General features: G+C 38.6%; 1 protein-coding gene across 2 annotated transcripts in view; it reads left to right on the forward strand.

The window, feature by feature from the left end:
• The window catches only part of opcml (opioid binding protein/cell adhesion molecule-like), a 284,204-nt gene that overhangs the window by 193,772 nt on the left and 62,707 nt on the right, over positions 1–27,725 (forward strand). For both annotated transcript variants that reach the window (XM_072658162.1, XM_072658161.1), the window contains one exon: positions 1,662–1,897. In XM_072658162.1, coding sequence (XP_072514263.1) covers positions 1,662–1,897 — 236 coding nt within the window. The remainder of the gene's footprint in view (positions 1–1,661; positions 1,898–27,725) is intronic.

Below are 27,725 nucleotides of genomic sequence, written 5' to 3' on the forward strand. Positions count from 1 at the left end.
AAAAAAAAAGTGTTGGGACACCTGCACATTCATTGGTTAATTTTCTTGCTTTTGTTGGAGTAACTGTCTTTACTGTCCAGGGAAGGCTTTTGGAGCTTTGCTGTGAGGGTTTGACTGCATTCAGGGGCAAGAACCAAAGGTATTAAATGGGGCATCAACCATCATTCCAGAGAACACGCAGTTCCACTGCTCCACAGCTCAATGCTAGGGGGCTTTATACCCCTCTAGCCCTCCCCTGGCATTAGGCATGGGGCAATAGGTTCATGTTTATCTGCTGCAGAGAGTCCTATTCTATTGGCAGTACTTCTCTACAGAGACTATACAAGCAGTGTGTGTGTGTTTATGTGTATTTGCACAAGCAGCTGAATGCATTCACTAGAAAGGGGGTCCACAAATGCTTGGACATTTAGTGTGTATCACTGATCTGATTTCTAGTTTTTCTACATCTGTGTGCAAACAGACCCAAATGTGGAAGAGCTGCCCTGAGAGCAGCAAACCCCTTAGATCTCCACAAGCACATCCAAGTAATATTCAAAGTTGTTAATTAAGCAAATATATAGTTTATAAGTTTATTATATTTGTCACAACATCTGCATCTGGGAACACCATCAGCTTCAGCTGTTTGGTTTCATCTTGTTTGTCTGTTTGCTTTTCTCAGAAAGAGCTTCTTAATCAGCTCCACATCCTTTCAGACCCACAGTGATTTCTGTACCTTTTAATAGATTAAAGATTTTAGATTGTAGATTAGATAGATTGTACTTAATCACCATTTCCACTGGAAATTGAATCTATGCATTTTGGTCTCTGAAAAGTCTGATCATTTCTGGGAACAGGACGCCTGTAATTTCTACTCAATTGAGCCAAACAAACCAGAAACAGCCAACAAAAAAAATCTGCTCAGAATCTATTTTGGTATCTATATAAGTAGCTACAGTTAAGCCAGCCCCCCACTGGTTAGGCCTTCAGGAGCTTGAGTAAAAGCCATAATCGTATGAAAGTAACCACCATCATTAGACTACTAATAGTGGAAGCAACCTGTTATGTTTTGATTTAGAAGAGGTTGGGCTGATTCCATGGCACTAAACAAGTTCTAGATGCGCTATATGGACACTACATGGATACACTATAGGGATAAACAATTAAGACACCTGCTTATTTATTGTTTCTTCTGAAATTAAAGTTAGTTTATGCTTTTGATAGGAGTAACTGTTTCTACTGTCGAGGGACAGGTTTTCTACTAGATTTTGGAGCACTGCTGTGGGAGAGGAGCATTGCTCATCCCCACAGTCCCCAACACATCCCAAAAGCATTGGGGAAAGCACCATCATTCCAGAGAACACAGTTCCACTGCTCCACAGCTCAATGCTAGATTGCTTTATACCCCTCTAGCCCACGCTTGGGATTAGGCATGGTTCATGGTTATCTGCTCCACAGAGTCCTATTCCATTAGTAATGCTTCTCTACAGGGACTAGACAAGCAATGAGTGCAAGTTAAAGTGTCTAAATGCATTTATTTGGGTTTATCATAGGGATACTTGCATTAGCATTATGCTAGAGGTTGTCTACCTCTAATAATCACAGTTTGCCAAAGCAATGCAGTATTCTTTTGCAGTACTTAGTGACTTAACCATATATTCTCTTTCCTTATTTTTTTTGACCAGATGCAATGTGGACAGCAAGGTATCACGAGTAGCTTGGCTGAACCGGACCACCATCCTCTTTACGGGAAATGAGAAATGGTCGTTGGACCCCCGAGTGGTTCGTCTGAACAACACAGCGGACACTGAGTACAGTATAAAGATCCTGGACGTGAACTTACATGACGAAGGGCCATACGTCTGCTCCATTCTCACTAACAAGAAGCCAGAATCCACCAAAGTTCATCTCATAGTACAAGGTAAAGCACTTTCCAGAGGCACTTCTCTCTCGCAGGTGTTTTGTGGAGATTTGTAAAGAGGGGTCGCGGCGTTCTTTCGCCCCGTGCCAGAAATATCATCCCCGACAGTGGCAGTTTTTCATCACTCACTGTTGAGATTACAGAAATTGTATCAAAACTCGCCTGAGATTGTTTTTGCCTGGGTTGACATTTCAGTAAGATAGATAAAGGTGAAGAACAACTTCGATTCTCCTTCCGCAGACTGATATAATTAAATGAATCTCTCCAGACGTGCCTCTCCGTGATGAAATTGGGATTTAATCTGGGTTTAATTTCAAATCGTTGATAGATATTGATTCAGGACACGCGGCGGAGGGAAAGAGAGGGAGTGAGAGGCAGAGGGAGAGAGAGAGAAGAAGAGAGGAAAAAACCTCCGGCCACCGCTTGCAGACGGCACTCACTAAATCAGCTGTCGAACTGCAGGCTTTTGTCATCGTTTACAGTGCAATCAATTCCGCTCACGTTCACGCTCCGAAAACAATTAACATCACCAGCATTCCGGATCTTTCCTGGCATCAAAAAACGTGTCAACATGCTGTTTTTCCTCGCAGGATAATTAGCTGTAAAAGTTATACTTTTTTTTTTTTAATCAGATTTTTTCTGAAGCGTTTAAGGATTAAGTGGAAGCTGGAAATCTGTGCTGTTTTTAATGTAGCTGTGAGAGAAAAAGCTCCTTCTTTTGCAACTTAACCACCTTCTTATCTCCTGTTCATTAACTTTTGGTGCTTAGTCCTGACACTAATTACTCCACATGCAAAATAACCAAACAAATAAATAAGATAGGGCAATTATTTTACGAGATTAGATACAGCAAGTGTTAATTAGCATTGGAGCCTATTTGTGAAAACGGGCTTTATTTCGCGGAAAGAATTCCGTTTAAGCTCAGTTTATAATGTAATTACTTGTGAAGATGAAGTGTTGTATCAATCAGAGAAGAGCTGATTACTCAAAGGCTTATGTGGTTTCATCCTCTAAATGGTTTGTGTGTACAGTAGTAGACTCTGCTTGCAGACGCCGCTTTATTAGCGCGTTTGTCAGTGAGTTTGTGAGACTGCGAAAGCAAGAAGGAAGATCAGAATAGTACGAAAGGGATATGCACCTCAGATTTCTCATCCAGTCACAGTGTTATGGCATTTTAAAAATGCTGGTTGCTGGTTTATTTATTAATTTATTTTTCCACCATAAAAAGTCACAAGGGCCTTCGCACACCACAAACGAAGGAAATGACAGATTTTCTGTAAAATGGAGCTGAAAGAAAATGAAAGATTTCTGTGAAATATCAGAGAAAATGCCAGTTTCAACAGAAAATGACCCTTAAAAATGCCAAAAGTGTTATTACAAACTTTTATTACCAAAGAATAGCCCCAGCAGTTTGTACAGAAGTCCCTGTAGTTGCTGAATAATATGCCTTAGTGTGTAATAAGCCGTTCTGCTTTTAGGGGTTAACCATTAGATTTTTGCCAGTGATGATAAATATTGCATAATGACAAAAGTAATTAAATAATGTCTAAGTATAAAATTGTCTCTTCAGTCTTTGAAGCTGTGAATTGAGACCATGCAAATAACAAATACCACAAGGACAGCAAGGGGTGAAACAGTGCCTATAGAGTTTGCAAAGGAAGAACAAGGACAGAAAAAGATCATAATATGCAGATCAGGTTCAGTTTAAGGTTAAACTGTGCTGGAGACAGCAGGAGGTACTAAGGAAGACGTGTGATGAATGATCCCATGCATGATTAATGACTGTCAAAATTCTAGCAAAATTGAGCGCTAATTTTATTGGAGGTCATAGCAGATCCTTCCAGTTCAAGGTTGTCAAACGCTCCAGAAAATGACTGTAAGAAGGTGAGTTTGCTGTTGGATTGGAAAAGAACTTTTTTTTTCAGCTAAGAAAACATTGCTGAAAGAGGGGAGTCCGAAGTGTGAGGTATTAAAGCTTGCTGAGGAATAAAACACGGGTCAAATGGGAAGCTTAGGCCAAGGAGTCCACGCAGAGTCACAGCTGGTTGAATCCAGAAAGAGTGATGGGGCTACGTGTTTAGAAAGTTTGGTACTTGTTTGGTGCTGTTTTGGTGAGTTTCAGTTTGGTTTTGCATTTTACACTGAATGTGTTGCACTTACCAGTTAGTCACGTTAGTAAGAATGTGAATGTGTTAAAGGCCCTCAATCATAGAAAATACCAAAATGTCAGTTTCAAATATACTATGTTAATGTTTCCAATGTATCATACAGTCCCTATATGGAAATTGTGCTGCAGATCTGCAGTTTTTCATTGAATTTATTGTTGCAGTAATGTTAAAATTCACCTATACATATCCATTCAATCTACAGCGGTTTTGCCTCACCCTTTTACAATGAAGTTATAAGTTTAAAAAGGTGTAGACTTTTCTCCTAGGATTTACTGATACTTGGTTGCATCTACTCTGCACATGCTGCAGAAGTTTTGGGTTTCCATTTTGCAAAGTAATAAAACAGACCTAGAACTTTTTGGGCCTATGGATCAACAATATGTCTGGAGGAGGAAGAATGGAGCATACTCTGAAAAGAACACACTGCCTACAGTGAAGCATGGCATTGGCTCGGTGATACTCTGGGGCTGCACTGCTTCCTCTGGCATATGGACACCTACAGCGTATGCAGGGCAAAATAGGTTCGTTCAATCATCAGAAAATTCTAGAAAAAAAAAAAAAAAAAAACATCATACTATTTGTGAGGAAGCTGAAGCTTGGGCATCATTGGACCTTCCAATAAGACCTCAAACTCCGCCAAGGCTTGGTTCCAGAAGTGGAGCAGGTCTCCACAGTTGCCTGACTTGATCCCAAAAAGAAAGTCTTTGGTGGGATTTAAAGAAGGCGGTTACAGCACGCAAACTGAAGAATATTAGTAAACTATTAGTGGAGGCCACTGTCCATTAGGAATGGGCTAAGGTGCCTCAGGAATGCTGTTAGAAGCTGGTGTCTGGCTATGCATCACATTTGCAGGCATCCATAACAGCAGAACTTTGGATAATGGCTCCCACCCACTCTACAACACAGTGATGAGACACAGGAGCACATTCAGTGTCAGGCCATCAAACTATAGAACTCCTCCCTTAATGTGTGACACTATGGTTTATCTGTGAAATACGCAATAATTATGCTGTTCATATGTGCAATAATTTCAGAGGTGCAATATTAAACTAATTTACACAGCATATTCCATATTTATGATCACAGTTACTGCCACTTTGCCACTGTGCCACTGAGCTGTGGAGTAGTGTTTACTTTATATAGTGGTTATGTATTGAGTGTTTACTTTATATAGTGGTTATTTATCGAGTGTTTACTTTATATAGTGGTTATGTATTGAGTGTTTACTTTATATAGTGGTTATTTATCGAGTGTTTACTTTATATAGTGTTTATTTATATAGTGTTTACTTTATATAGTGTTTATTCTTACACAAACAGTTGCAACTGTAACAACTGCAATTTCCCTCCTGGGATCAAGTATTTATGATTCTGACTCTGAGAAGGGGGCTCTATTAAATACTAAAAACACTTGTCATGAAGGGGTTGAGTAATTCTGAGACTGGAGGAGTTATTAAAAGACCACTTTTTGTTTTGTATGAATGTGGAGAGAGCACTTGTTCTATTGGTTGTGGGCTCTTTAGGTGAGTCTTGTTTGATTGGTTTATGGCAAACAGTTGAAATTTGCAGAGCATAACTTGCAGTGAGGTTGAGTAATTTGTAGCTGTAGCTATGCTTTTTACAGTGTATCTGTTATTATTATTTTTATTTATTTATTTATTTTTAATATTACTACTACAGAAATGTGTGCAGGGTGTATTTACACAGAACACACATTAATATATGTTTGAATATATGAGTATATATTTTTGTGTATATATATATAGATAGATAGATAGATAGATAGACATGGAAGAAATTGATTGATATGAATATGTATTATATATGTATTATATAAATAAATAAAGATAATAAGGAATACATTAAAACATTTTAATTAATTTGTTCAGAATTTTAAAGCAGAGAAAGTTCTGACCTTTTCAAGCTGAAGTAGCATATCTTTTTTACAGTGTGGTGGAAAAGAGACAATAAGAACAGTGCACCCAAATTCTTTGGATTCTTATCTTGAAACTAATTAAAGAAAAATCTATTTCCTAAATCAAAAAGAGTAAACTGTGGAACTTGATTTTTTTTACAACAATTTTCACAATACACTTTTACACAAAATGCTCATTATGTTGGAAAATAGCATTCAAATACTCTTTATGAATCCAAATATATAGTTCAAGCTTATCTTAAAGTAATCATTTTTGGCATTTTAAGCATTAAAAGCAGCTCATTATCATTCATTTTGCATGAATGCTCCCCTAACTGGACCTTCATGAAGGTTAGCTGTTGTGTGGAATGTTGTTAGATGTATTTATAATAGATTTTACCATTTCAACATCAGTGCAGCTAAATCAGTACCTTTAGATCCACTGCACTGGGACTGATGCATCATAATGCATTTTTTAAAAGCATAACCATATCTGAGCATTCCTTCACTGCGGTATATTTTTAACTTCAGCCTGCGTAGAGCCTCGCCGCTGCTATTGCAAGAAGATACATTTGCATGTGACACACTCCTTCACCCTCTTACCTTCTCGTTGTGTGTTGAGAGGTATCCTATTTCTGGGCTGTGTTCTGGAGAGTGTGTTTTCAACAGCTGTGGTCATGTACCCGCGTTCTCCAATTATGCAGCCTCTGTCATTACACGTCTTAGATAAAACATTCGGCATGCAGACACAGTCAGCCTACGCCTACAGTGAAGACCACGATTTGACTGAAGGTCATGATGGCACTGCTTTGTCTGGATGAATAATACAGTATATGTCTATGTAAACCAAATATGTAATCCTTGAAAATCAAACTATAAATGTGCCAACAAGGAACACAGGGTAGAGCCTAACCCAGGAAGCAGAGAGGGTTGTGAAAAGTCTTTAGAGGCAGACAGACTATTTTCTCTTTGCATTTGGATTGTTGTCTTGCTATTTAGAAGCACACACCTTTTGCTTTACCATCGCATAGCAGAATGGCATCGGCCAGCGACCTGCCAGGCTTGGAAACACTAATCACACCACTGATTGTGAGCCGTGGTTGATTGGTAGATCTCTCAATCAGGGTTTCTGAGGATCCTTGAAAAGTCTTAAAATAGATTTTTAAACTTGAAGGTCATATAGCAGAGGAATCTTCAGGGCCTCATAGGCCTTCAGAGAAGGCAGACCTATTTCTATGGTTAGACCTTTCCAAGCAGAACTGACCTAATGCGTCAGGTTAACCATCAATGCATTTAGGAAGTAGGGGTGTAATGTTACATGTGGATGCAGACACACAGAGAATACATGGTTTGCACTGTTAGGGTAAAAACAGTTCCACAAGCTTGCATGCCACTCAGTAACGGTTTACTGAAAGCGTAGGTCTAATAGTTACAGTTTGGTACTGGTGTACAGAAAGTAAAAAAAAATTATTTGTATGTTTCCAGAGTGAAAGTAGTTTATATTTACATTTAGGGCATTTGGCAGACACTTTTATCCACTATTTACTCAAGAATATCCTTATCTAGTTTGAATAGACTTAAATTCAAAGATTCCTCTAAGCTTAGACACAACTTTAGATACTTGTAGTGGGCCAAAAGTTTTATAACACACTTATATTAACAAATAAAAGCCCCACAAGTTTGCACAGACGTTCCTGTAGTTACTGACTAATACACCTTAGTGTGTAATAAGCCTTGGAGTGTTATAGAGTTAAGACTGCCAAAGAAAAAGGCTATGTGTTTCCTATGTTCTACATGCCATCAAAGGCATTAGACCAATATGCAGGAGGATACCAAATCGAAGTACAGGCCTACATTTAATGAAAGTGATCCAATACAACAAAAGGCGTATAGTACTACACTACTGTGATTAAATGAAGATAAATGTTGTGTATTTTGTTGATGAAATAAAATTTGCGTCAGCTGAGGGGCTTTTTAGCAGTAATTGCACTGACACTAAAAACCAAGTTCTGTACTCCTAGAATCCAAGGCTTTAATCCTTTAAATATGGTCAAATAATGTGCAACAGATAAACAACTGTGGTGAAGCTTGAGGTCAGCATATAAACCACATCTTTATATTATACACATATATATTTATATATATAACGTATATCATGTTATATTTATATAACTGAACATAGGAGATCAAACGTTTTGGAGGATCTAAAACACATCACAGAGAGAGCTTAACACAGTAGATCACAGCTTTGCCTGCTATTAGCTCAGAACTCAGAAGAACAGAAAATATTAAAAAAGAACATTTCTGAGCTGCTGCTTTTGACTGCTCTAAAACTCACCAGAATAACGTGTTGCCTAAATTTTGTGGACACCTCTGCAAATGGATGCATTCAGCTGCTTTAGGTTGCACCGATCACTGACACAGACGTGCTGATGCACACATGCAGCTTGTCTGGTCTTTGTAAAGAAGACAATAGAATAGGTCTCTCTGGAGCAGATAAACATGAGCCTGTTGGCAGCTTGTGTAATACCAGGCATGGGCTAGAGGGGTATGAACCCCCCCAGCCTTGAGCTGTGGAGTAGTGGAACTGTGGTTCCACTACTACTACTGTGGTTCTCTGGTATGGAGGTGCTCCATCCAGTACTTTTTGGATGAGTTAGGAGTGAAGGATGAGGTGGGGTGGTGACCATCCAACATCCTGATCTCATTAATGCTCTTGTTACTGAATGCAATCAAATTATCAGAGGTGTCCCAATACCTTTGTCCATATAGTGCATTTATGGCTATATTCTGGCTCAGATGACACTAGAGAGACATAATGGCATGGACTTAGGTGTCCATTCTCAGTACATCCTCACCACAGAAGCTCTATCACCCTTATACACACACACACACCCGTCCCAATGTGACCCTCCCAGTCACATTGAAGTTTTGGCCATTTTTCAGCCTGAATTACTTTTTGAGAAGGCATTTACAGGGCATCCAATCAGAATAAACGTCATTTCAATACGTCTTACCCTTTAAAGGTACAGTAACAAAAATTGGCCATTTAATTCTAGGGTGTAGAGAGAAGAGAGGGGGAATATTGTCATGTGAAATTACTTACAACCAATTTTGAGAACAAGCCCTTTAAAAATGATTTTGCCTAATTAAAGTAATGTTACCATTTTGGAGGTACATATTTATTATTATATTTATTATTTTGACACAAATACACATATTTCATACACACATATTCAAGGATCATGAAATACAAATAGCAAGATAGCACCCTGCCTTTATTTTTCATATTTATTTGCTTTAAAATAATTGAATTACTTTTTATTTATTTTTTTTTTATTTATTTATTATTTGTTCAGTGCAGCAAATACAAATACCTGGAATTCCCACTAAGAACTAGGCTTACAAAATAGTAAATTTTATTTTTTATTTAATAGCTTTTTTCAAATAATTAAGACAAACACAGCTACCAGAATATTGGAGAAAAATGAATAAATAAATACATGCGCAGGAAGGAAGCCCATCCTAAGCCCACCTAAATGCATGTCTTTAAAATACTGCCCACCCCTGTAACAGAGAGTGACCCCTACCATCTATTTTCTTCCTCAGGGAAAGTGACCGAGTTTAGCTGTTTGGTTGAATAGGGCGAATCCCTGCTTTTCAGCACAGTCTGTTTACTGCTACGCCAGTTACTGCAGTACTACATGGCTATGAAGAGTATCTCTGTTTTATCTGTTAATAGCTATAAAAAAAGTCTCTACACACTGAACGCTGTGCAGGTTGGCTTGAGCGTCGAGCATCAAGAAGGCTTTGCTGTTTAAAATGGAGGGTCTCTGCAAGCCCAGTCTCAGGAGAGAGTTTGCTTTTGCCCAGCTGCTTGCATGAGAGCCAGCATTGTCCAGGTGGTGCGGAGTGGATCTGGCCAGGCTGGGTTTTTAAACTGGAGTGTATGGAGCAGGATTAAAGATAAGCAGACATTGCCCAACTCACAGGAGCGAGTGATGAATAGGCTAAAAGGTGAAAAGCTGCAGCGGCAGCCAAGCGTAGCAAAGCGACTCTAAAGAGAATATATGCATATTTCTCTCTGGGTGCGGTGCAGCAGGTTAGCTCCACCCATTCACACCGAAATGACCTGTAGTTTTTAGTCTGGCTGCTTTTTCAATAAAGCCAATCACAAGAGAGGTCATTTACATATATCAGTCTTAAAGTCACAGTAACAAAAATTGAGAATCTCTAATCTAACACACGAACCACTGTTTGGAACAGCTGTGGTCAAAAGGTTAGAGAAGCAGGCTTGTGAGCAGAAGGTCACTGGTTTAATTCCCTGGACTGGCAGGAAGTTGGAGATGGGGGGGATGGGGAGAGGTAAAGGAACAGTGCTTTCTCCTCTCTCAAGTGTTCATGGGTGAGGTGTTCTTGAGCAAGGCACCTAACCTCCAGATGCTCTCTGGGAGCTGAGGTGGATGCCCACCTTTCCAGCCGAGTGTTCACTGCCCTGGATTGGTCTTATGTATGTTATCCTTATCCTTATATCCTTATAACTTTAGTGTGAATAGGCAGGGCTAAACTGCTGTAGGGAAATGCAGCTGTGGTATGCACCATTGAATAACAGGATATATCACAGAATACAATGTTTTTATTATTATTATTATAAACGTTTATCATATTATATGTTCATTCAGTTGTATTCACTATTTTCAATTTCTCATTTGAGGCTTTTAGAGGTAAAAATGCAAAAAGAAAATTGGCCTGGTATAAAGGGGAATTTATACATATGATAAAAGGCCATTTCAGAATTTGTACAGTGTGTACTAAATAACCCAACCCAGACAGGCAGCAGTCAAACAATGACCAAACCTAACCTTATCTGTAACCTTGCTTAACCTAACCCTTACCCTAACTAAAACCTTAACCTTAACCTAGCTTAACCTACCCCTCACCCTTTAGGTGTTTCTGTCCATTCATTTCTTTTTTTGAATCCCAATCATAGAGAAAAGCACATGAATGTAGCTGTTGCAGTTTTCTCAATTTTTGAGTACATGACAGGTTGGATTTTATATATGTGGCAAAACAGCACCACCAGTTGATGGGAGGTTCTTGCGAATCATAATATGTACATCTTCAATATCTTAAAATATCTGTGCAAATGTTATTCAATTTTTAGGGTACACTTTTGCCATATAACATTAAACATTAAACAACCACAGATGGCTTCCGCATTTATCCCATCCGTGCAGTGAACACACTCATACACACCAGTGAAACACACACAGTGGACAGTGAGCACACGTGCCCTGAGCGGTGGGCAGCCATTGCTGCGGCGCCAGGGGAGCAGAGAGGGTGAAGGGCCTTGCTCAAGGCCGAGCCCGCGTATTGAACCCACTACCCTGGCCCGGAGCCCGGAGCTCTAACCGCTGAGCCACCACTGCCCCATATGTATGAATTTTATGAGATCATATTGTGCAAAGTCCCTTCCAAATATTAGGCCAGCTCCTTTAATAAACAGTGTTTTAGGCATCAGGTTGTGTATTACAGGTATGTATAATATCTGTCTGTGCAGGTGCTTTTAAGAGCATTAAATGCTGCACATGCCTTGGTTAAGTCACCACCACTGTGAAGAAGTTTGTCTTGACTTATTACAGACTGCTGTGGAAGTCCTCTTCAAGAAGAAACCACAATTGGTAAAAAATAATAAAAGGTATATATATTTTTATTTTATATATTTATAGGTTTATATTATATATTAATAGGTATATCTTTTTCATTTTTTATATTTATTTATTTATTTATGGTATCCAAACTGGTTGTTTACATGTTCTCTATAACCAGCCTATAACATATAATGTCTATATGTCAGGATCCGTCTTTATGATCTGTACAGTTCTTCAGTGTTCTAACGGCACTGTTGATACCCATGAAAGTGTATCGTGATGTAATTTACCGCGATACTGTATGCATAATTATATTGACCACCCTTACTTTCTAGCATGTCCTGCGGATAGAATTGTGTCTCCTTGTCTCCCTCCTCCCCTCGTCCCGAACACTCCACGTTCATGTCCTGGATTAGTGCTACATCTATTTCTGTGGTGAATGACGGCAGTGGAGGGGCTTGTCTTGGTAAAAAGGCCTCATCGTCTTCCTCAGCATCGATCAGACGCATTGATCAGCGGTAACACGAGGAGAAGCGTGCGATGTGTTAGGGCACTAGGCAACATGAAACCGAGCGCTTTTCCCTTAGCCCTCTCTGAAGTACACAAAGCATTATTCTAATGAAACCGTCATCTATAGAAGACGAATGAAGGTTACCGCAGTACTGCAATTCAGAATAAAAGTCTTTCAGAGAGACCTAATTCACTGGAGATGTTAGAGTGTGGAGGCAGTGACCAGAGCTTCAGAGATGACAGCAGATGGCCTAACAGTTTTCCTCTGAACTGCAGAGCACGTGTTCATAATTCATGAGTGTAGACTGAAGGCATGATGATCATGACGGCGCTTCAGGATGATGACGGTGGCACTTCATTAGTGTGAATAATATTGAAATATGTGAGCATATTCATAGCCTTCAAATAAATGAACACAGTCATGGCTGCTGAGTATTAATAACAATGAAGAACAAAGAGCTTTGACTGAAAGCCTTTCAGTTTTTATATTCCGCCAATCAAAAGTTTTTTGATGCCTTAATTTCTGTTCATTTTTCGTGCTGTTAGGTAACAAAAATGACCTACAAACGTTTTGTTAATAAGTACTGTAGGTATTATAAAACAGCTAGGTCTGGTTCTAAAATTGGATTGGTTAAGACACTTTCTGAAATGCTGTCTGTGGACACCCCTTCAAATGAATGCATTCAGCTACTTTACGTTACACCCATGGCTGACACCGAAGTTGTCTAGTCCCTGTAGAGAAGGATAACCAATAGAATAGGACACTCTGGAGCAGATGAACAAGAACCAATTGGCTCCATGCCTTATGCCAGGTGTGGACTAAAGGGGTATAAAGCCCCCTAAAATTGAGCTGTGGAGCAGTGGGAGTGTGTTCTCTGGAATGATAGTGCTACATCCAACACTTTTAGAATGAGTTGGGGATGGGGTGGGGTGGTGATCATCCAACACCCTGAATCCAGTGTCACTGAATGCAATCAGATCCTCACAGCAAAGCTCCAAAACCCTTCCCTGAATAGATTATGGACTCTTCTTTTTTTTAATACAATATTTTTTGGAAGTGCGTGCCCTTGTCTCTTACTCTATTTTTGATTTGGCTGTCTGTTGCTCCCTATCCCCTTGTTGTGTATCACTTTGTAAAATACTACAAAAGAAAAAAATCAAGCAGGTGTTCCAATACTTTTGTCCATGTAGTGTAGATAGCTTTTAAAGGTTTTATAGAGGGCATCTACTGATATTTTTACTGACCTCACAATTTAGAGTAGTGAAAAGCATTGGGCAGGACCTTATTCCCAAGGCAGTACTGTCACAAATAAGAAACCTAGTGCGTATACTGATCATGTTTAGTCTTTAACATGTTCAATTATTGTGAACCAACATCATCAACATGCTTGTTTGTATCCAGAAAGTTTAGAAAAGGTAGGTGTCAGAAACCTCACAATATATGGACACAAAATGTGGGCAGAATACTACAGTACATGCGATGTGGTTGGGAAATGCCTTGCCATGTATTCAAACCACATTACCTTGGTGTGACTGATTGTTATGCTGCGTTTTCATTAGGTGTGGGTGACAGGGCAATCTAACTGGACATCAGTGATGATTGACAAGTAGCCCAAATGATGATGCTTCACAGGTGACAATTGCTGTGTTGGGAAACAGAACTGATGCAGAACTAGAGAGGACTTCTTTTATATTTAAACAGCGCGTTAAAGAATATAAAAAATATGATATTTTATTCACAGTTAAAAAAGTGGAATGTTCAGGGTATTAATAAAGCCATTCTGGCAAATCATCTGAGGAAAATTCTGAGCATTTCTCAGACCTTTCATCCAAAAGTTCAGATAAATTGTAAAATGGCTTTGCACAGGCATCCGTACCTGAATTCCGCCACTATAATGACAGAATGACAGAAACAGCAGAATTTTTTTCTGTGTGTGTGTTAATAAAACATGTGAACTCAGAGGTGGAAATTTACAGTCTCAAAATGTTAAACCCACCACTATCATCGAACACACTCACTCACACAAGTGAAGAAGACCTGTAGGTATACAAACCCAGTCCCATTGGGCAGCCACCTCAGCACCTGGGCAGCAATGGGTGGCTAGGTGCTTTTGTTCGAGGGCACCTCAGCCTTGAATGTTGAGGAAGACATTGGAAGGCGCTGTTCTGTCACTCCCCTGACCTTTAGGCCACGGATGCCCCCCTTTTTATATCCAATTCAACTTTATAGTTGCTGTTCTAATACAGTATAGTACAACCCAACACTGATGGGCTAAGTCTCCTGTGCAGAATAGGAAAAGACATGGTACAATAGTGCAAAGACACCGGACAAAACATGAGACAGGGTACACAGACAATAAATATCAAAAATATCAATATGTGCAAATGTGTGCATAAAAGATGGGTAATTGGGTCCAAACCAAGTTACTACACTAATAGAAAAAAATAAAATAAAATGTGGACCAGCAATGTATTTTTGATGTGTGTGTGTAAAAGGGAAGAGCGCAGGAAGCTCAGGTGTGGACGAATGCTGAAGTAGACCAGTCTGGTGTTGTAAACAGCATCACATATGTGAACACGGTGTAGTGTAGTAATGAGTATAGCAGCAGTATAGCAGGGCTTTTGCATATATCAGTCCTGAAGACCCAGTAAAGAAACCTGCCTGTATAATTCTAAGGGATAAAGAAATGTTGGAACATGGCCATGTCTTTATTAGATTTCCGTGTTAGAATCAGTACTGGAAAAGAAGAAGTGGTATCATGCCATCTCTCATAGCAGATTATCAGTTAGAGGGCAGAATGCTCATGGCACCCAATAAATAGATGTATGTAAGATCAACATTGCAGTGGCCAATATCACAGAGCTAACTCACAAATGATGTATTGTGCCACTCTACATCAATCAGCCATAATATTAGCACTACTGACAGGTGAAGTGAAAAACATTGATTACTTTCATCTCCTGTATCATCCATCAAAGGCTGGATATATCAGGCAGTAAGTGAACAGCCAGTTCTTGAAGGTGATGTGTTCTTGAAGCAGAATTAATGGTCAAGCATAAGGATTTGAGCCACTCTGACAAGGGCCAGACTGTGATGACTAGACGACTGGGTCGGAGCATCTCCAAAACATCAGGCAGGCCTTGTGGGGGGTATTCTGGTGTGCAGTGGTCATTACCTACCAAAAGTGGTCCAAGAAAGGACAACCCGTGAACCAGTGACAGAGTCCTATGTGGGGAACCTACTAAGTATTAGGCAGGTGGTATTAATGGAATGGCTGATCGGTGTGTATATATCTCCTTAAAATTGTCCCGTTTTACAGGAGGGGACAATTTTTTTTTACGCAGTACACCTAATTTATTTCAAATTATGGCAAAAAGTGAATAACAGCAAAATGTGTAAAGTAGCAGATTTACTCCTCCTGGGTGTCTCATATCATGGTAGCAGAGTGTCGATATTTGAAATGGATGAGCTCTCCAGAGCTGAAACTGGCTGAACCAGCGCCACTTTGGCCAGGTGGAGCCTGAAGTGCTGTTGGCTACGAGGGCCCTACTGAAACACATACACACACACACACACACACACAGACCCACCCTCACGGCAAGCCGGACTCGGCCCATGCCATTGAGTGTTCTGCTTTTTTTTTTTACTGGTCTAACAAGCTTTCGCCAATCACTGTTGTGACAGTGCCCTGTCAGAACCAGCCCTCTATCACACCGTCCTGCAATGGATTGTTAGTGATTTTGAGGCAAAGCAAGCAAGCAAGCAAGCAAACAAACAAACAAACAGCAATTGTCAAGAAAGCGAAAAACAACCAAGAGCATCAGAGACTGCTTTGTTGCAGATACTGTAAGAGTGTGAATGTTTTCCAGTGGGATCGTCGGCCTGTCTGATTTCGTCATGGGAAACAGTAGCGTAGCAATTGCTGTGAAGTGGAAGCCGTGTTTTTAAAAGTAGGACAGCGTGCAGGAGGAGTGTTGCCCGCCTGTGTTGTGTGCTGTAAGGTGGCGAACGTGGCATGGAGTAGAAAGGCGACAGTAAAAGACCTTGCGCAAATTCTTGGGAGAAAAGTGTCTCTGACAGAAGGCGAGGCGAGGGTCGTGGCGCTGTGATGTGACGTTGTGTTGAGCAACAGTGTTGCCATTGTTCAGCCCACAGGCGCTGCTATTTGTCTGGATGATGAAAATGGTTCAGAAGATGAAAAAACAAAAACAGAGAGTAGGAGAAAGCCCTCGCAGTGTCCTTGTCAAAGCAAGGCTTTTTTTTCTCGGCAGAACCCGACAAAGTTAAGAAATGCCACAGCCCATCGGATTCGATTTTTGTGATGTAACAAGGGAATCAATACCATTCCATGACCTTGTGCAAATGAGACACATTATGTTCAGTTGAAGTTTTGATGTGACTCCTTTACTTTTTGTAAAATTACAGCAAAGGCAACCTGTATTATGAAAACCAGCCGTTTGGTTAATGCTGCTTTAGCCCTGCTCTTTTTTGTTAATTCAACCTGGATTGCTTTTGAGTGAAGCCCAATAGAACAACAGAAATCCTCGAAAATGACTTTTCTACAAAATGAATATTATTTTTACATTGACTTCAATTGAAAGTTTTTTTCCTTCTCCTGTAAAGTTTCTGTTTTGGAGATTTAAGGTTTTCTGTGTTGACTATATGCTTTACTTTTGAACTATAATTCATTTCTGATTGTAAAAATGTTGGCTATTTTTCCCCCTGGTCAAATTTGATATGTTGCTGTAGAATGTAATTATTCTAAAGCATAATTACTGCTTATTTGTTTAATTTAACATATTCAAGTATGGGTATTTCATGGGTTGCATTTAAAAACAGCCCACTTAAATGCATATTTTAATAGTTTTAACATGAATAAAATGTCAGATATGTGGTATTGGTACACAAATATTACATTGTAAATAATATTAGTTTTCTGGAAAAAAATACTTATGTAGAATTTAACTTCAGAATATACTCAGAATAATAATTCAGATTAATAATTATTCAGAATATATGTAGGGCGGAGCCTAATAAAAGATCAAATGTAACACTGAATTTTTCGCTTGAATTGGTGTTTTTCAGGTTTCATAGCAACGTCATCTGTAAATGTTGACAGTATTTGGACAGGTATTTCTCTAGACTGGCTCCTATATTGACTAGAGATACAATGTTTTTGCATGATTGTGTTGATATATGCGTTCTTAAAAGCACAGTAAGAAAAACAGCCTCTTTAACTATAATGTAGCAAATACTATTAAAATCCAATCTGCTTGCTTTTGGTATGACATCAGCTACTAGCGTCCGAGAACAAACATGCCAAACTATTTAGTCAGATGTTCTTAGTTTTATGTAAAATAGGTACTATAAAACCCTTCTGAGTGCAGTGCCTGAAATACTGAAGAGAGCTTTAATTCTGAAAAAATACAGATATGCTTTTCTGCTTCATTTGTATTAACATAAGAAGCCTTCTTACATTTTCATAGTTATTACTTCTCTGAGCAGCATTTATGATGGACTGTATGTGTGGTTTCCATAATAAACATTCAACTTCATTCAGTTTCACATGATTTTTTCCAACCACTTTGTTTTCTTTTTAAACAGATATTTTAGGGAGATGATGTACATTTAGAGGATTAGCAGACAGATTTAGTGAATAAGGAAAACTAAAGCTGATGGCTGTGTCAGATAAAAAAATAAAATCATTACTGAAAAAACATTTCAGTACTGAAATATTGTTGCAGTAGTGTAATATTTTGCCATATTGTCATGAAATGTTTTTAATACTAAAAAGGATATTGTCAATATTATATATCTTTCTTCAGTAATGAAATGTTTTCTAGAAGTTTTTTTTTTTACTTAAATCTATTTTTCTTTATTTTTTATTTTTCTATATTTCTGAAATGTATTTTTCTGCAAAGTTTTTTTATTTGTCCATTTTCTGCTGTTTTTGCCCAGGCCACCAAAACCTTGTGGTTGAAAAGCCTTGACTCTTGAAATCTGACTGGTTAGAAAAAAGTACATGTTAGACAGTAAGTTAGAAACTGAGAGAAGTAGGCTAATGCACATACATTATATAAAACCAAGTGATAGTTGCATTCACAATACAGTAAAATACTTACTTTGCATTAGTGATCAACAAAAACAAAATCTTTTAGTTCAGAGTGTGTATCATTACTGTAGTGTATTAAAGGGTCATATCCTACATTATTCTATTTTCTGTTTTTCCTTGAGGGCGGTTTATAAGATTTGTGTTTTGGTTCCTGCACCTTTCAGACAGATATAAGATAAATTAACTCTTATTGACTGACCTGTTATTGAGCCTCATTCAAAAAACACTCCTGAAGACTGCAGTATGAATGGGTTAAACTGTGGCAAGCTGAATAGGCTTGTAACGAATTGGTAAATGAATTGGTTCTTGTGATTTTTTGTTTAAAATTGTAAAGAAAATGTAGACGCCAACCTAAACCAAATGCATTTAAAATCTAAAATGGGTTCCACAAAATCAGTTTTGTGGAATTGGCTATTCAAAGTAGGTTTAACGCACTTTTGATTTATGCAACATGAAATATCGTCAGTACATTAGTACATTTTTTCCAGACTTTTATGTTACTGACATTTGAAAATTTTATTTGTTGTATTTTACAAATCAAATGTAAAATGTAATTAGTACAAATTAAAATATAATATAAAACTTAGTATAAAGTATAAATGCAAGGAAAGGGAAACCATATGCCCTAATAGTCTGTATTTTCCTGTTTTACTGAAATAACCTCAGTTAGAAGTTGCCTATAACCATCTGTAAAATAGACTGGTTTTTACCATTTTTTTTACATGTGCAAATCACCCCACAGAATCTCCCCCACATCGTGTGTTTCAAATCACCCCACAGAATCTCAATAGGATTCCAGAAATCTCCACATGGTCATTGTCATTTTGCATGGTCCCCCTCTGATTCAGTTTTTGTACAGATAATCTCAAATGTTTCTCAAGAAAAAGAAAAGTGCATTTCATTTCATTACATTTTACATTACATTACAAAAGATTTAAAGACATTTCATCAGTTATTTGTTTAGTTTGTTTAGTAATGGTTTTCGTGAGGTGTCCTATTTTTTTTCCATAATTGTAGTTGAATCAGCTGAAGCACCCATCCAGTACATTTAGTGGACACTATGTTAATCGTTTGCTTCTTGTCATAAAAGTAGAGGGTGTGAATGGTTTTGTGAATGCATGCTGAGAGTAAGGGCTGAGTGTGTGAGTTTGGTGTGCAGTCCATATGGAGTGGCAGAGTTTAACTGAGTCAGGTGAGAGCAGAAAGGAGTCGGAGCCGGAGACGGCACTGTAGGCGGAAGCTGGTGATCAGAGCTGGGTGAGGAGAGAGAGAGGTGCAGGTGTCGTCCCGATGCAGGTAGGGTGTTTGAGGTGATGATAACATGCCATATGCTCTGCACATTGCAACTCTCAACCTACCTAGTCAAGGAGGAACTGAATGGGCAAATCTGTCTCACAGAGGAACAAAAAGCATGTACGGGTTTCTGACAAAGCTCAAGGACATTGCAGATAGGAATAACAAATGTTGTTTCTTGTTCATTCTGTTCTGTAGAAACCAGACTAAATGTCTGAGCTTTACATAGGACACACTCCTCCAAAATTCCTGTTTAATGATGCTCTAATCATTAGGTGCACCTAATTCTAATCTTTTTGAAGAAATAAAGAAATAAAAAGTGAAGATGTCCTAATTTTTATTCTAACAAGAAAATTACACTTCTGTTTAAAGTTTATGTTTAAATGTATTTTTTATAAAATGTAGAATATCCACTTTGATTTCTTCAGTTATATCACTTCCATCTCTCTATATGTGGTCAACTATATGTTTAAGTAAAGTAAAAAAAAAAAAAAAAAGGTTTTCATGGGGGCCTAATTTCTTCACATGACTGTCCTTTACCTTCTCCGCACACTGTGAATCCAACACTAATCCACCACGTCTGATCTAACTGAACACTGCCTTCCGAAGTCCTTAATTGGCTGACTGGAGTGTGTTAGATTTGGGTTGGAGTTGAACCCTGCAGGAAGTTAGCTCTCCAGAAGGAGGGCTGGAGACCACTGGTTTAGAGTTTAGAGTTTATAGTGTATAGTGTAGTTTATAGTTTATAGTGTATTCTGCATCTCTAAACTACTGTAGTTAAGAAAAATACTAGTTCATTGCAAAAGGTGTATAAAGCTAATGCAGCTGTCATTACATAGTTTCCATTTAGGCAAATTGCTTTTCGTAAGTGTCAATTCTGTCTAACAGTGGGAGTGTGAGTAACGCCATGCAGATGTTACACTAAATTGAATTTATGCTTGGTAATTGGTGGATAAGCAAACATGCCATTTGTCATCTAAATATGCTGTAACTGTCAACACAGAAATAATCTACCCATGGAATTAGTATGAGGATGATGTTGTCTCCTGTATAAGCAATACGCTGAATATTACTTATCATGGCAGGTGCTCGTGCTGGCTTTTGAAAAATTCTGAGATATTCCTGCTTTTCATCAGAATGTCTTTTACACTTATTACGTGTCAAAGGGCAAGAGCCATTCAATTCAATTAGACATCCCCACAAACACGGGGATTATTCTCTCTCCTCTGCTCAAGTGCAATGATGTGTCTTTGTTTTAGATTAGTCCTGAAACCCTCTCCTCCTTAGGGGAATAGATCTGACGGCCTCTCAGCTCACTGCACATTTGTGTAATAAGCTTCAATTCGCCTTTATTGGATTGAGAAGCAGCCCTTTTCCTCATTTTAAACAGCAGTAATGAGCCATTGGAAGGATTCGACGGTGTTATGAGAATGTAAATGGGAAAAGAGTCCTCAGCAATTTGCCTGTGTAACACATTAGTGGCAGCTAGTTCAGTAGAGAGGCAACTCGAAGTCCATTTTTCACCGCCAGAGTTCTCCTGGTGCCCTGCCTGCTTTTTCAATTCCTTTAGCCCCCCACATATCAGCATAATGGAACTGAGATTGGAGGCTGTTCCTGGGGAAAAAAAAAAAGACCGGGGCATGTTGGAGGAGGGAAATGTGCAGAACGTCTGATCAGGTGGATTTCAGACAAGGAAGACTGAGGCATGGCCGAGGGACCATAACTCTCCAGTTGTTCTTATAGCCACAGTTGAGTTCATGTTGACATGATTAAAGCATATTTACATTCATCTTATTTTTAATAATCATATTCTTTTACGTTCCATTAATCCTTCTAGGTCCCCCTGTGGTGTATATGCCTTGAAGCACATCTTCTTACATTTTATTTCATTATTTCTCACTCATAGCTCGTTAGAACAAACAGAGAAATTATGCCAAAAGCACTGATTTCAAACTTTCAAATAGGATTTTATTATGATTTGATTAAAGGCTATTGTTGAGAATATATTTTTTGTTTTGTAGAACGACAGAAAAATGGTATTTGCCTTTTTTAACACCAAAATAAAGTATTGTAGACTGAATTATAACATGTAAATTAAGAAAAAAATATAGAGAAAAAATTATAACAGTTGAAAATATTTTGCATTTAAAAATAGTATCAATTCTCAGAGGCCAAAGTATCAACGTTTTTCATTCATTAAGATTAAGTATGATTCTTCATATTTTAAGAAGGGATGGGCAGTAGTACTCATAGGGAAAAGGGCACAGGTACTTGAGTACATAAGTAGTATCGTCATTATTTAAGAAAAGGTTTCCAGGTACAGGGGGAATTCCACCCTTGCACTCAATGATTTCTGGTAGACTTTGGACTCTCCATGGCCTGGAAGAACCGAATGAGAAGATAATTAGATGGATGGAATATGCAGAATTCTGTCTATGTTGATTTATTTGTAGACAGAGTGTTTTAGACTGGAATTAGCAGTTATGTAAGGGATATTAAACTGTATAGCAAAAAATGTGTGCCTATAAGTTGCATGGCTTATTACTTAATACATTTTATTTTAAGGTATAAATTGATTTGTTGTTGGAGTTTAATGGTGTAAAAGAGTTTGTCAGATGTCTTAAATCGAATCAGATGAATCATATTATAATATCCTTATATGAAATTGCCATAGTTAAATATTAATGATTATTTAACCTATTTCTAGACACCCTACAAACTCACTGTATATGCATAGACTAGATCTAATATGGTTTTACTTGCCAATATTTAGGTTTTCTAGAATAGCCTACATGAACATCAGTTAGCAATGAAATGTAATGCAGTTGATTCAGCATTATAAACACATTTAGAGGGAAAGTCTTGCCAGTCAAGTTTATTGAGTGGCTATGTGGGTGTCCTGCTGAATCAGTAAACAAGAGTGAATGACTCCTACTGTACAGTTTGGAGAGCAAGCTCCTCGTTATGAACAGCAGATGGGTAACAGAAGGTCATTCTGCCTTTTGGAGGATTTCAGATATTCCACCTCCTCAAAAGTTACATATCCATTGCTAATCCTGAGAAGGCAAGATATCTACATATACTGTATAATATGTGAAAAGAAGTACTGGAGCACTTCATCTGTGTCTTATTCAGTCCCATTGTCACAGATGTATAAAATCAAGCACCTAGCCATGCAGCCTGCCTTTACACACAATAGTGAAAGACTCTATGGTTCTAAAGAGCTCACTGAATTTCAGCATGGGACTGTAATAATAGGTGCCACTATTGCAACAAATCAGTTGAATTTTCCTCACTCCTTGATATTCCACTTAGATGTGAGTGCTATTATTAAAAATTGGAAGCATGTAGGAACCACAGCAACTCAGCCACGAAATGGAAGCCCATGTCAAGTTAAAGAGTGGGGTCGTCAAGTGCTGAGGCTCATAGAGCATAAGTGTCGCTACGCAAGGTCACCATTTCCAGCAATGGCGCTGTAGTGCAGTAGAAGTTTGTTTTCTGGATTGAAGGAGCTCCAGATAATGCCTTTGGGATGGGCTTTTTTTGATCCAGGACTAATCGTCCAACATCAGCATTTGACCTCACTAAGTCAAAGAATTTAGTCAGATCCTCAAACCAATGTTCCAACATTTTGGGCCCTGTTTTACACCCTGCGCAAGGCACACCACAGTGCAACATCAGTATTTTCATGCCTTTCTTCTGCGTTGTTTTAATAGCAACTGTGCTTGCGAATGTATCTGCGCCAATGTGCGCCAAATGGCGTGGTGGTCTTGAAATGAGGTGTGTTCAGGTAAATTTCTGGTGTATTGCTATCTTGGCAATGGAAAACACAGGTGTACCACTGACAACCTAGGCAGACGTCAGCAGTCAGACGTTCATTGCTATCTTGGCTTTGTGCCATTAAAATAGCAATCCGTACCTAAAAAGTCAGACCGTTCCTGGCTCTTAAAGGGAATGGCAAGTGACACGCTGATTGTTTTTTTTGCCCATTACGTCCAAAACACACCCATGATTAATTAAGAAGAAACTTGCCTTTTGCGCGTTTTCCCGTGTGCGGTTGGCAGCTCGCCAAAGGATTGGTAAAAAAGCACCCCTAGTGGAACAGCTTCAAAGAAGAGTAGGAACTGTTACTGCAGCAACAGGGAGAAACAGGCCCTATTAATATCCTTTATTTTAGAAGCAATGTTGTATAAGTAGGTGTCTCCACACATTTGGGCCTATGTTGTGTTTTACTGCACAGTGAATTATGCTACAAAATGTATTTGCATTTGATTTACATTCTGTCAACTGACTTCTGTCTTGATGTTAAGCAGTAGCAAGGCACGGCCAGTAGCTTCTAGTTATGGTCACAAAGATAATGTGGACTGAAAGTTCAGGATCTATTAGAATTTAACCGTTGATATTGAACGTGGCCATGCTTTTGTTATCCCCCTTACGTCTAAGGATGTTCAGGTTGATTTCTGATGTGGTTAGCAGCAGTTTGCTTTGCAGCTATCATTGTCGCAGCAGCTGCCTGGCTTAGACAGATGTGGAGACGGGACAGTCATCTGTAGCGTGGTGATGACATTGCCCACCAGCAGCGAGGTTAAAGCAGCCAAACAGACCACATATCATTCCTCTGGCAGACGATACTGGTGTTCAGTGTTAGTACAGAACCTCCAGTCACTGCACAAAGTGGACCACAACGTTTGCCGGGTGTGTTTTACATAAGTATGAACTAGCTGTTTGATTCCCCCCTTGGGCTGCTAGCAAAGCAATTATATTAAAGACAACAAGCAAAGCCATTTCGCCACATAGGATATTAATATTGTATAGACCTAAATGCCGATGTCTGGTTTGTCATTTTCCCCCCGAGGGCTTTCTGCAAGAGTGGTTAAAAGACAATATGATGTTTGGAAAGAATCACAGCATCCTCTGATGTCGGACACTTGTTCCCTTCTAAAGAATCAATTAGTGCCTACCCTTCTATGTAAGACAGAGGCAATTAAATGAAAACCAAAGTAGCAAATTCTGCAAGACTTCTGAATATCAGCGCGTACACCAAAGCAAAATGACTACAGCGCTTCAGACTTCATGCCTATCAAAGTGAGATCCATTACACCCTTTCAGGACACTGAAAAGTTTCAAACTGTCTAATATGTAATAGATATATTCATGACAGTACAATAAAATATGTATGGAGATTCCTGACGTGAATGACACTGTCGTTCCGTGCTGACAGGTTCAAGAATTGCTCTGCTACGTCTTGTAATTCCATGATTGACACCTTTTTTGAGCCCTGGATCCTCCGGAGAGGCAGGAATTGATATGAATCTGAATGGAGGCGCATGAGGAAATTGATTGCTGTCACTCTACAGTATATGTTTGTGATATCACTATGAAACACATTATCTCAACAAAAGTGGCAGTCTGCTCATTAGCCGTTTAAAGTTTTGTCTTCGTCTTTTGTTAAAGTGATAGTTTGTTACATCACTGTTAAAATGTATATATATATATATATATATATATATATATATATATATATAACAAGCGTATAAAGCCCATGAGCATTGAGCTGTGTTTTTTTAGAATGATATTGCTCTATCCAGTACTTTTGAGATGAGATGGAAGTTGGGAATGAGGTGGGCTGGTAATCATCAAACATCCTGACCTCACTAACACTTTTCTCCTTGAATGCAATCAGATCCTCACAGCAATGCTCAAGAATCCAATAGAAAGCCTTCCCTGGACAGTACAAACAAAAGAAAGATATTTTTTTTTGATTACCTTACGTTTCAGAAGAATGAACAGATGTCCCAATACTTTGTGTTTTTCATTTATGTTTGTAGCCCTACTTTTTTGAAGTAGTTTACAAGGGGAGGATAAACAGTTCAAGTGCATAATTTCCAAACTTCAAAACTATGAGTTGTTGGTGAGATTTATTACAACTCACCCCCCTTAAGAAATCTTATACACTGTGTAAACTTACTGGGCTGTGTTTTAGCACATGATTGTGGACTGTTAATTAGCACAGCAGTACCTCCTATAAAATAGCTGTTTTTGTTTTGCGGTGCCCTTTGTAGTGTTTATTTGGTTTCTGAGTTGAACTGTCGTTTCTAGTTTTAGTACAGTTTTACTTATAGTTTTTAATTCATCATAAAAACCTAGCATAATCTTTAGCATGGCTGACCCCAGAGTCTGACACCGGCTTTCTAAGCTGGGATGTGCAAAGAGAAGAATTACGTTCTACCTGTACGTTTTTCCTTTGTTTGTTTGTTTGTTTCTGCTTCTTCTTTTTTTTACCATCTCAGTTCTGGCATTGTTTGGTAGAGGAGTCCCTGCTGTTTGGTGGAATTAGAAATTGCTAAATAAAGAAGAATGTTTAGATGTAAATGAAGCTGTGATGATAACCATATTTCCACAATACTGCAGTTATGTGATGATTACCGCAGTGTTGAGCTCATTACCGTCATCACTGCAGTTGTTATTTATTTAGAAAATGGATAGTTCTAGCTGTAAGATCTAATTTACTGAGCCTTGAAAAAAAAACTCAGAGATCAGATCAGAGACACATACATACGTTGTGCTCTAATAAAGACAGATTGTATTGGCAGAATATTTTGAATATTGCAAATATAAATAACAATACTACTTTAAAACAAGTTTTTGACTACACAGTGAAAGCTGTTTTAAATCCTAGGGTTTAAATCCTGTTAATGTCTAGGGGGCTAACATGGCTAACAAGCTCAATGGCTAAAACAGGTTATTTACATTCACAGGAATTAGATTAAATCATATTGAGTGCTTGAACTGAACTTATGTATTCATTAAAAACAGAAAATTAAACAAAATATAGAAGTCATCTAGTCATCATTTTCATTTCTTATGCTGACATGCAGCTAGACTACTCACTTCTTCTTATTATTATTATTATTTAATATGGGCTAATAACTAATAATTATATAAGGATGTAGCTATATAATTATTTTGCATAACATCTTATAATGCTCATTTCTTCTTATTTTTGATGCTTATGTTGATGGTTAACCGCCAAACCACAAACATTTGTTGCTTTTTCACAGTAAGAAAAAAATCAGACCGTCACAGCCCTCGATGGAAAGCATCTCATGGACCTGCCTTGTAACTCACCTATTCACTTACTCACTCAGGTTTAGCAGGCTGAATATTCTCAAAAAGGAGGCACCAAGTGCAGTTTAATAAATCCCCCCCCCCCCTATTTTTAATTAAAACACTACTTTTGACAGTGCACAGAATTTACTGAATTTTGCTGGGGGTTTTTTTGTTTTTCGTTTTTTTTGGTTTTTTTGCAGTCCGACTGGAATTATATTTTAGGCTCTTCAGTGGACTGCAAAGACGGGCCATTTTTGTTCATCTCGTTTTTTTCTGTTGTTGTTTTCTAGACGGTCCTCTTCCTCAGTGTGTTTCTTGTTTTTTTTTGCAAGCAGGTGTTCCACACAGAGCTGTGAGGAGGTCTTGTTTTGCAGCTCCTTGATGCAGATCTTTTAGAAGCTGGTGGTACAGGTTGAAACAGTGCCTTTGATGCAGAGGAGCGAAATGACTAGAACTCGGGGAAAGAGAACTAAAAAGAGGGAATCGAAGATGCCCTTCATCTACAGCATCTATGATGTTTACTGCTTAGACATGGAGAACTCGCCTACATGCTAAGGCACTTGCAGTTGCATCCCCCACACACACACATACACACACAGCGACACTCAGACAGGGAACTTTGTAGCTATTTCTTTGCTATTTGGAGAGAGCAGGACAGTTTGAAAAATGAGGACTTAATTGGTCCCATCAGACGTTTCCCCCGCCGTTTAGATTTGATTGATAGTGCAGCACTGTCCCTTCCTGCAGCATGATTCTGTCTAGAGAGAGAAAACCTAGGTGAGTTGTGTTGCTGAAACTGATTTGGAAGTTATCACTGCAGTATCGGTAGTAAATACTGTATGTGCTCATTTGCATTGTGTCTTTTCTGATCTTGGTCCTCATAACTCCCCGAAGTGAGTATATTAACACATGAATTATTGGCCATTAATCATGCTGTATGTTTAGCCCTTTCAGACTTTCTAACATATTGGACCAGATTCATATAAGTCAGCAGCACTACACCACACAAAGTAATAATGAAAGCCCAATTCATAAACGCATGGTCCCAGTGTTTAGCTCTCGTATTACT

This window comes from Salminus brasiliensis, chromosome 16, assembly GCF_030463535.1.
Source record: "Salminus brasiliensis chromosome 16, fSalBra1.hap2, whole genome shotgun sequence".
Taxonomy (NCBI): domain Eukaryota; kingdom Metazoa; phylum Chordata; class Actinopteri; order Characiformes; family Bryconidae; genus Salminus; species Salminus brasiliensis.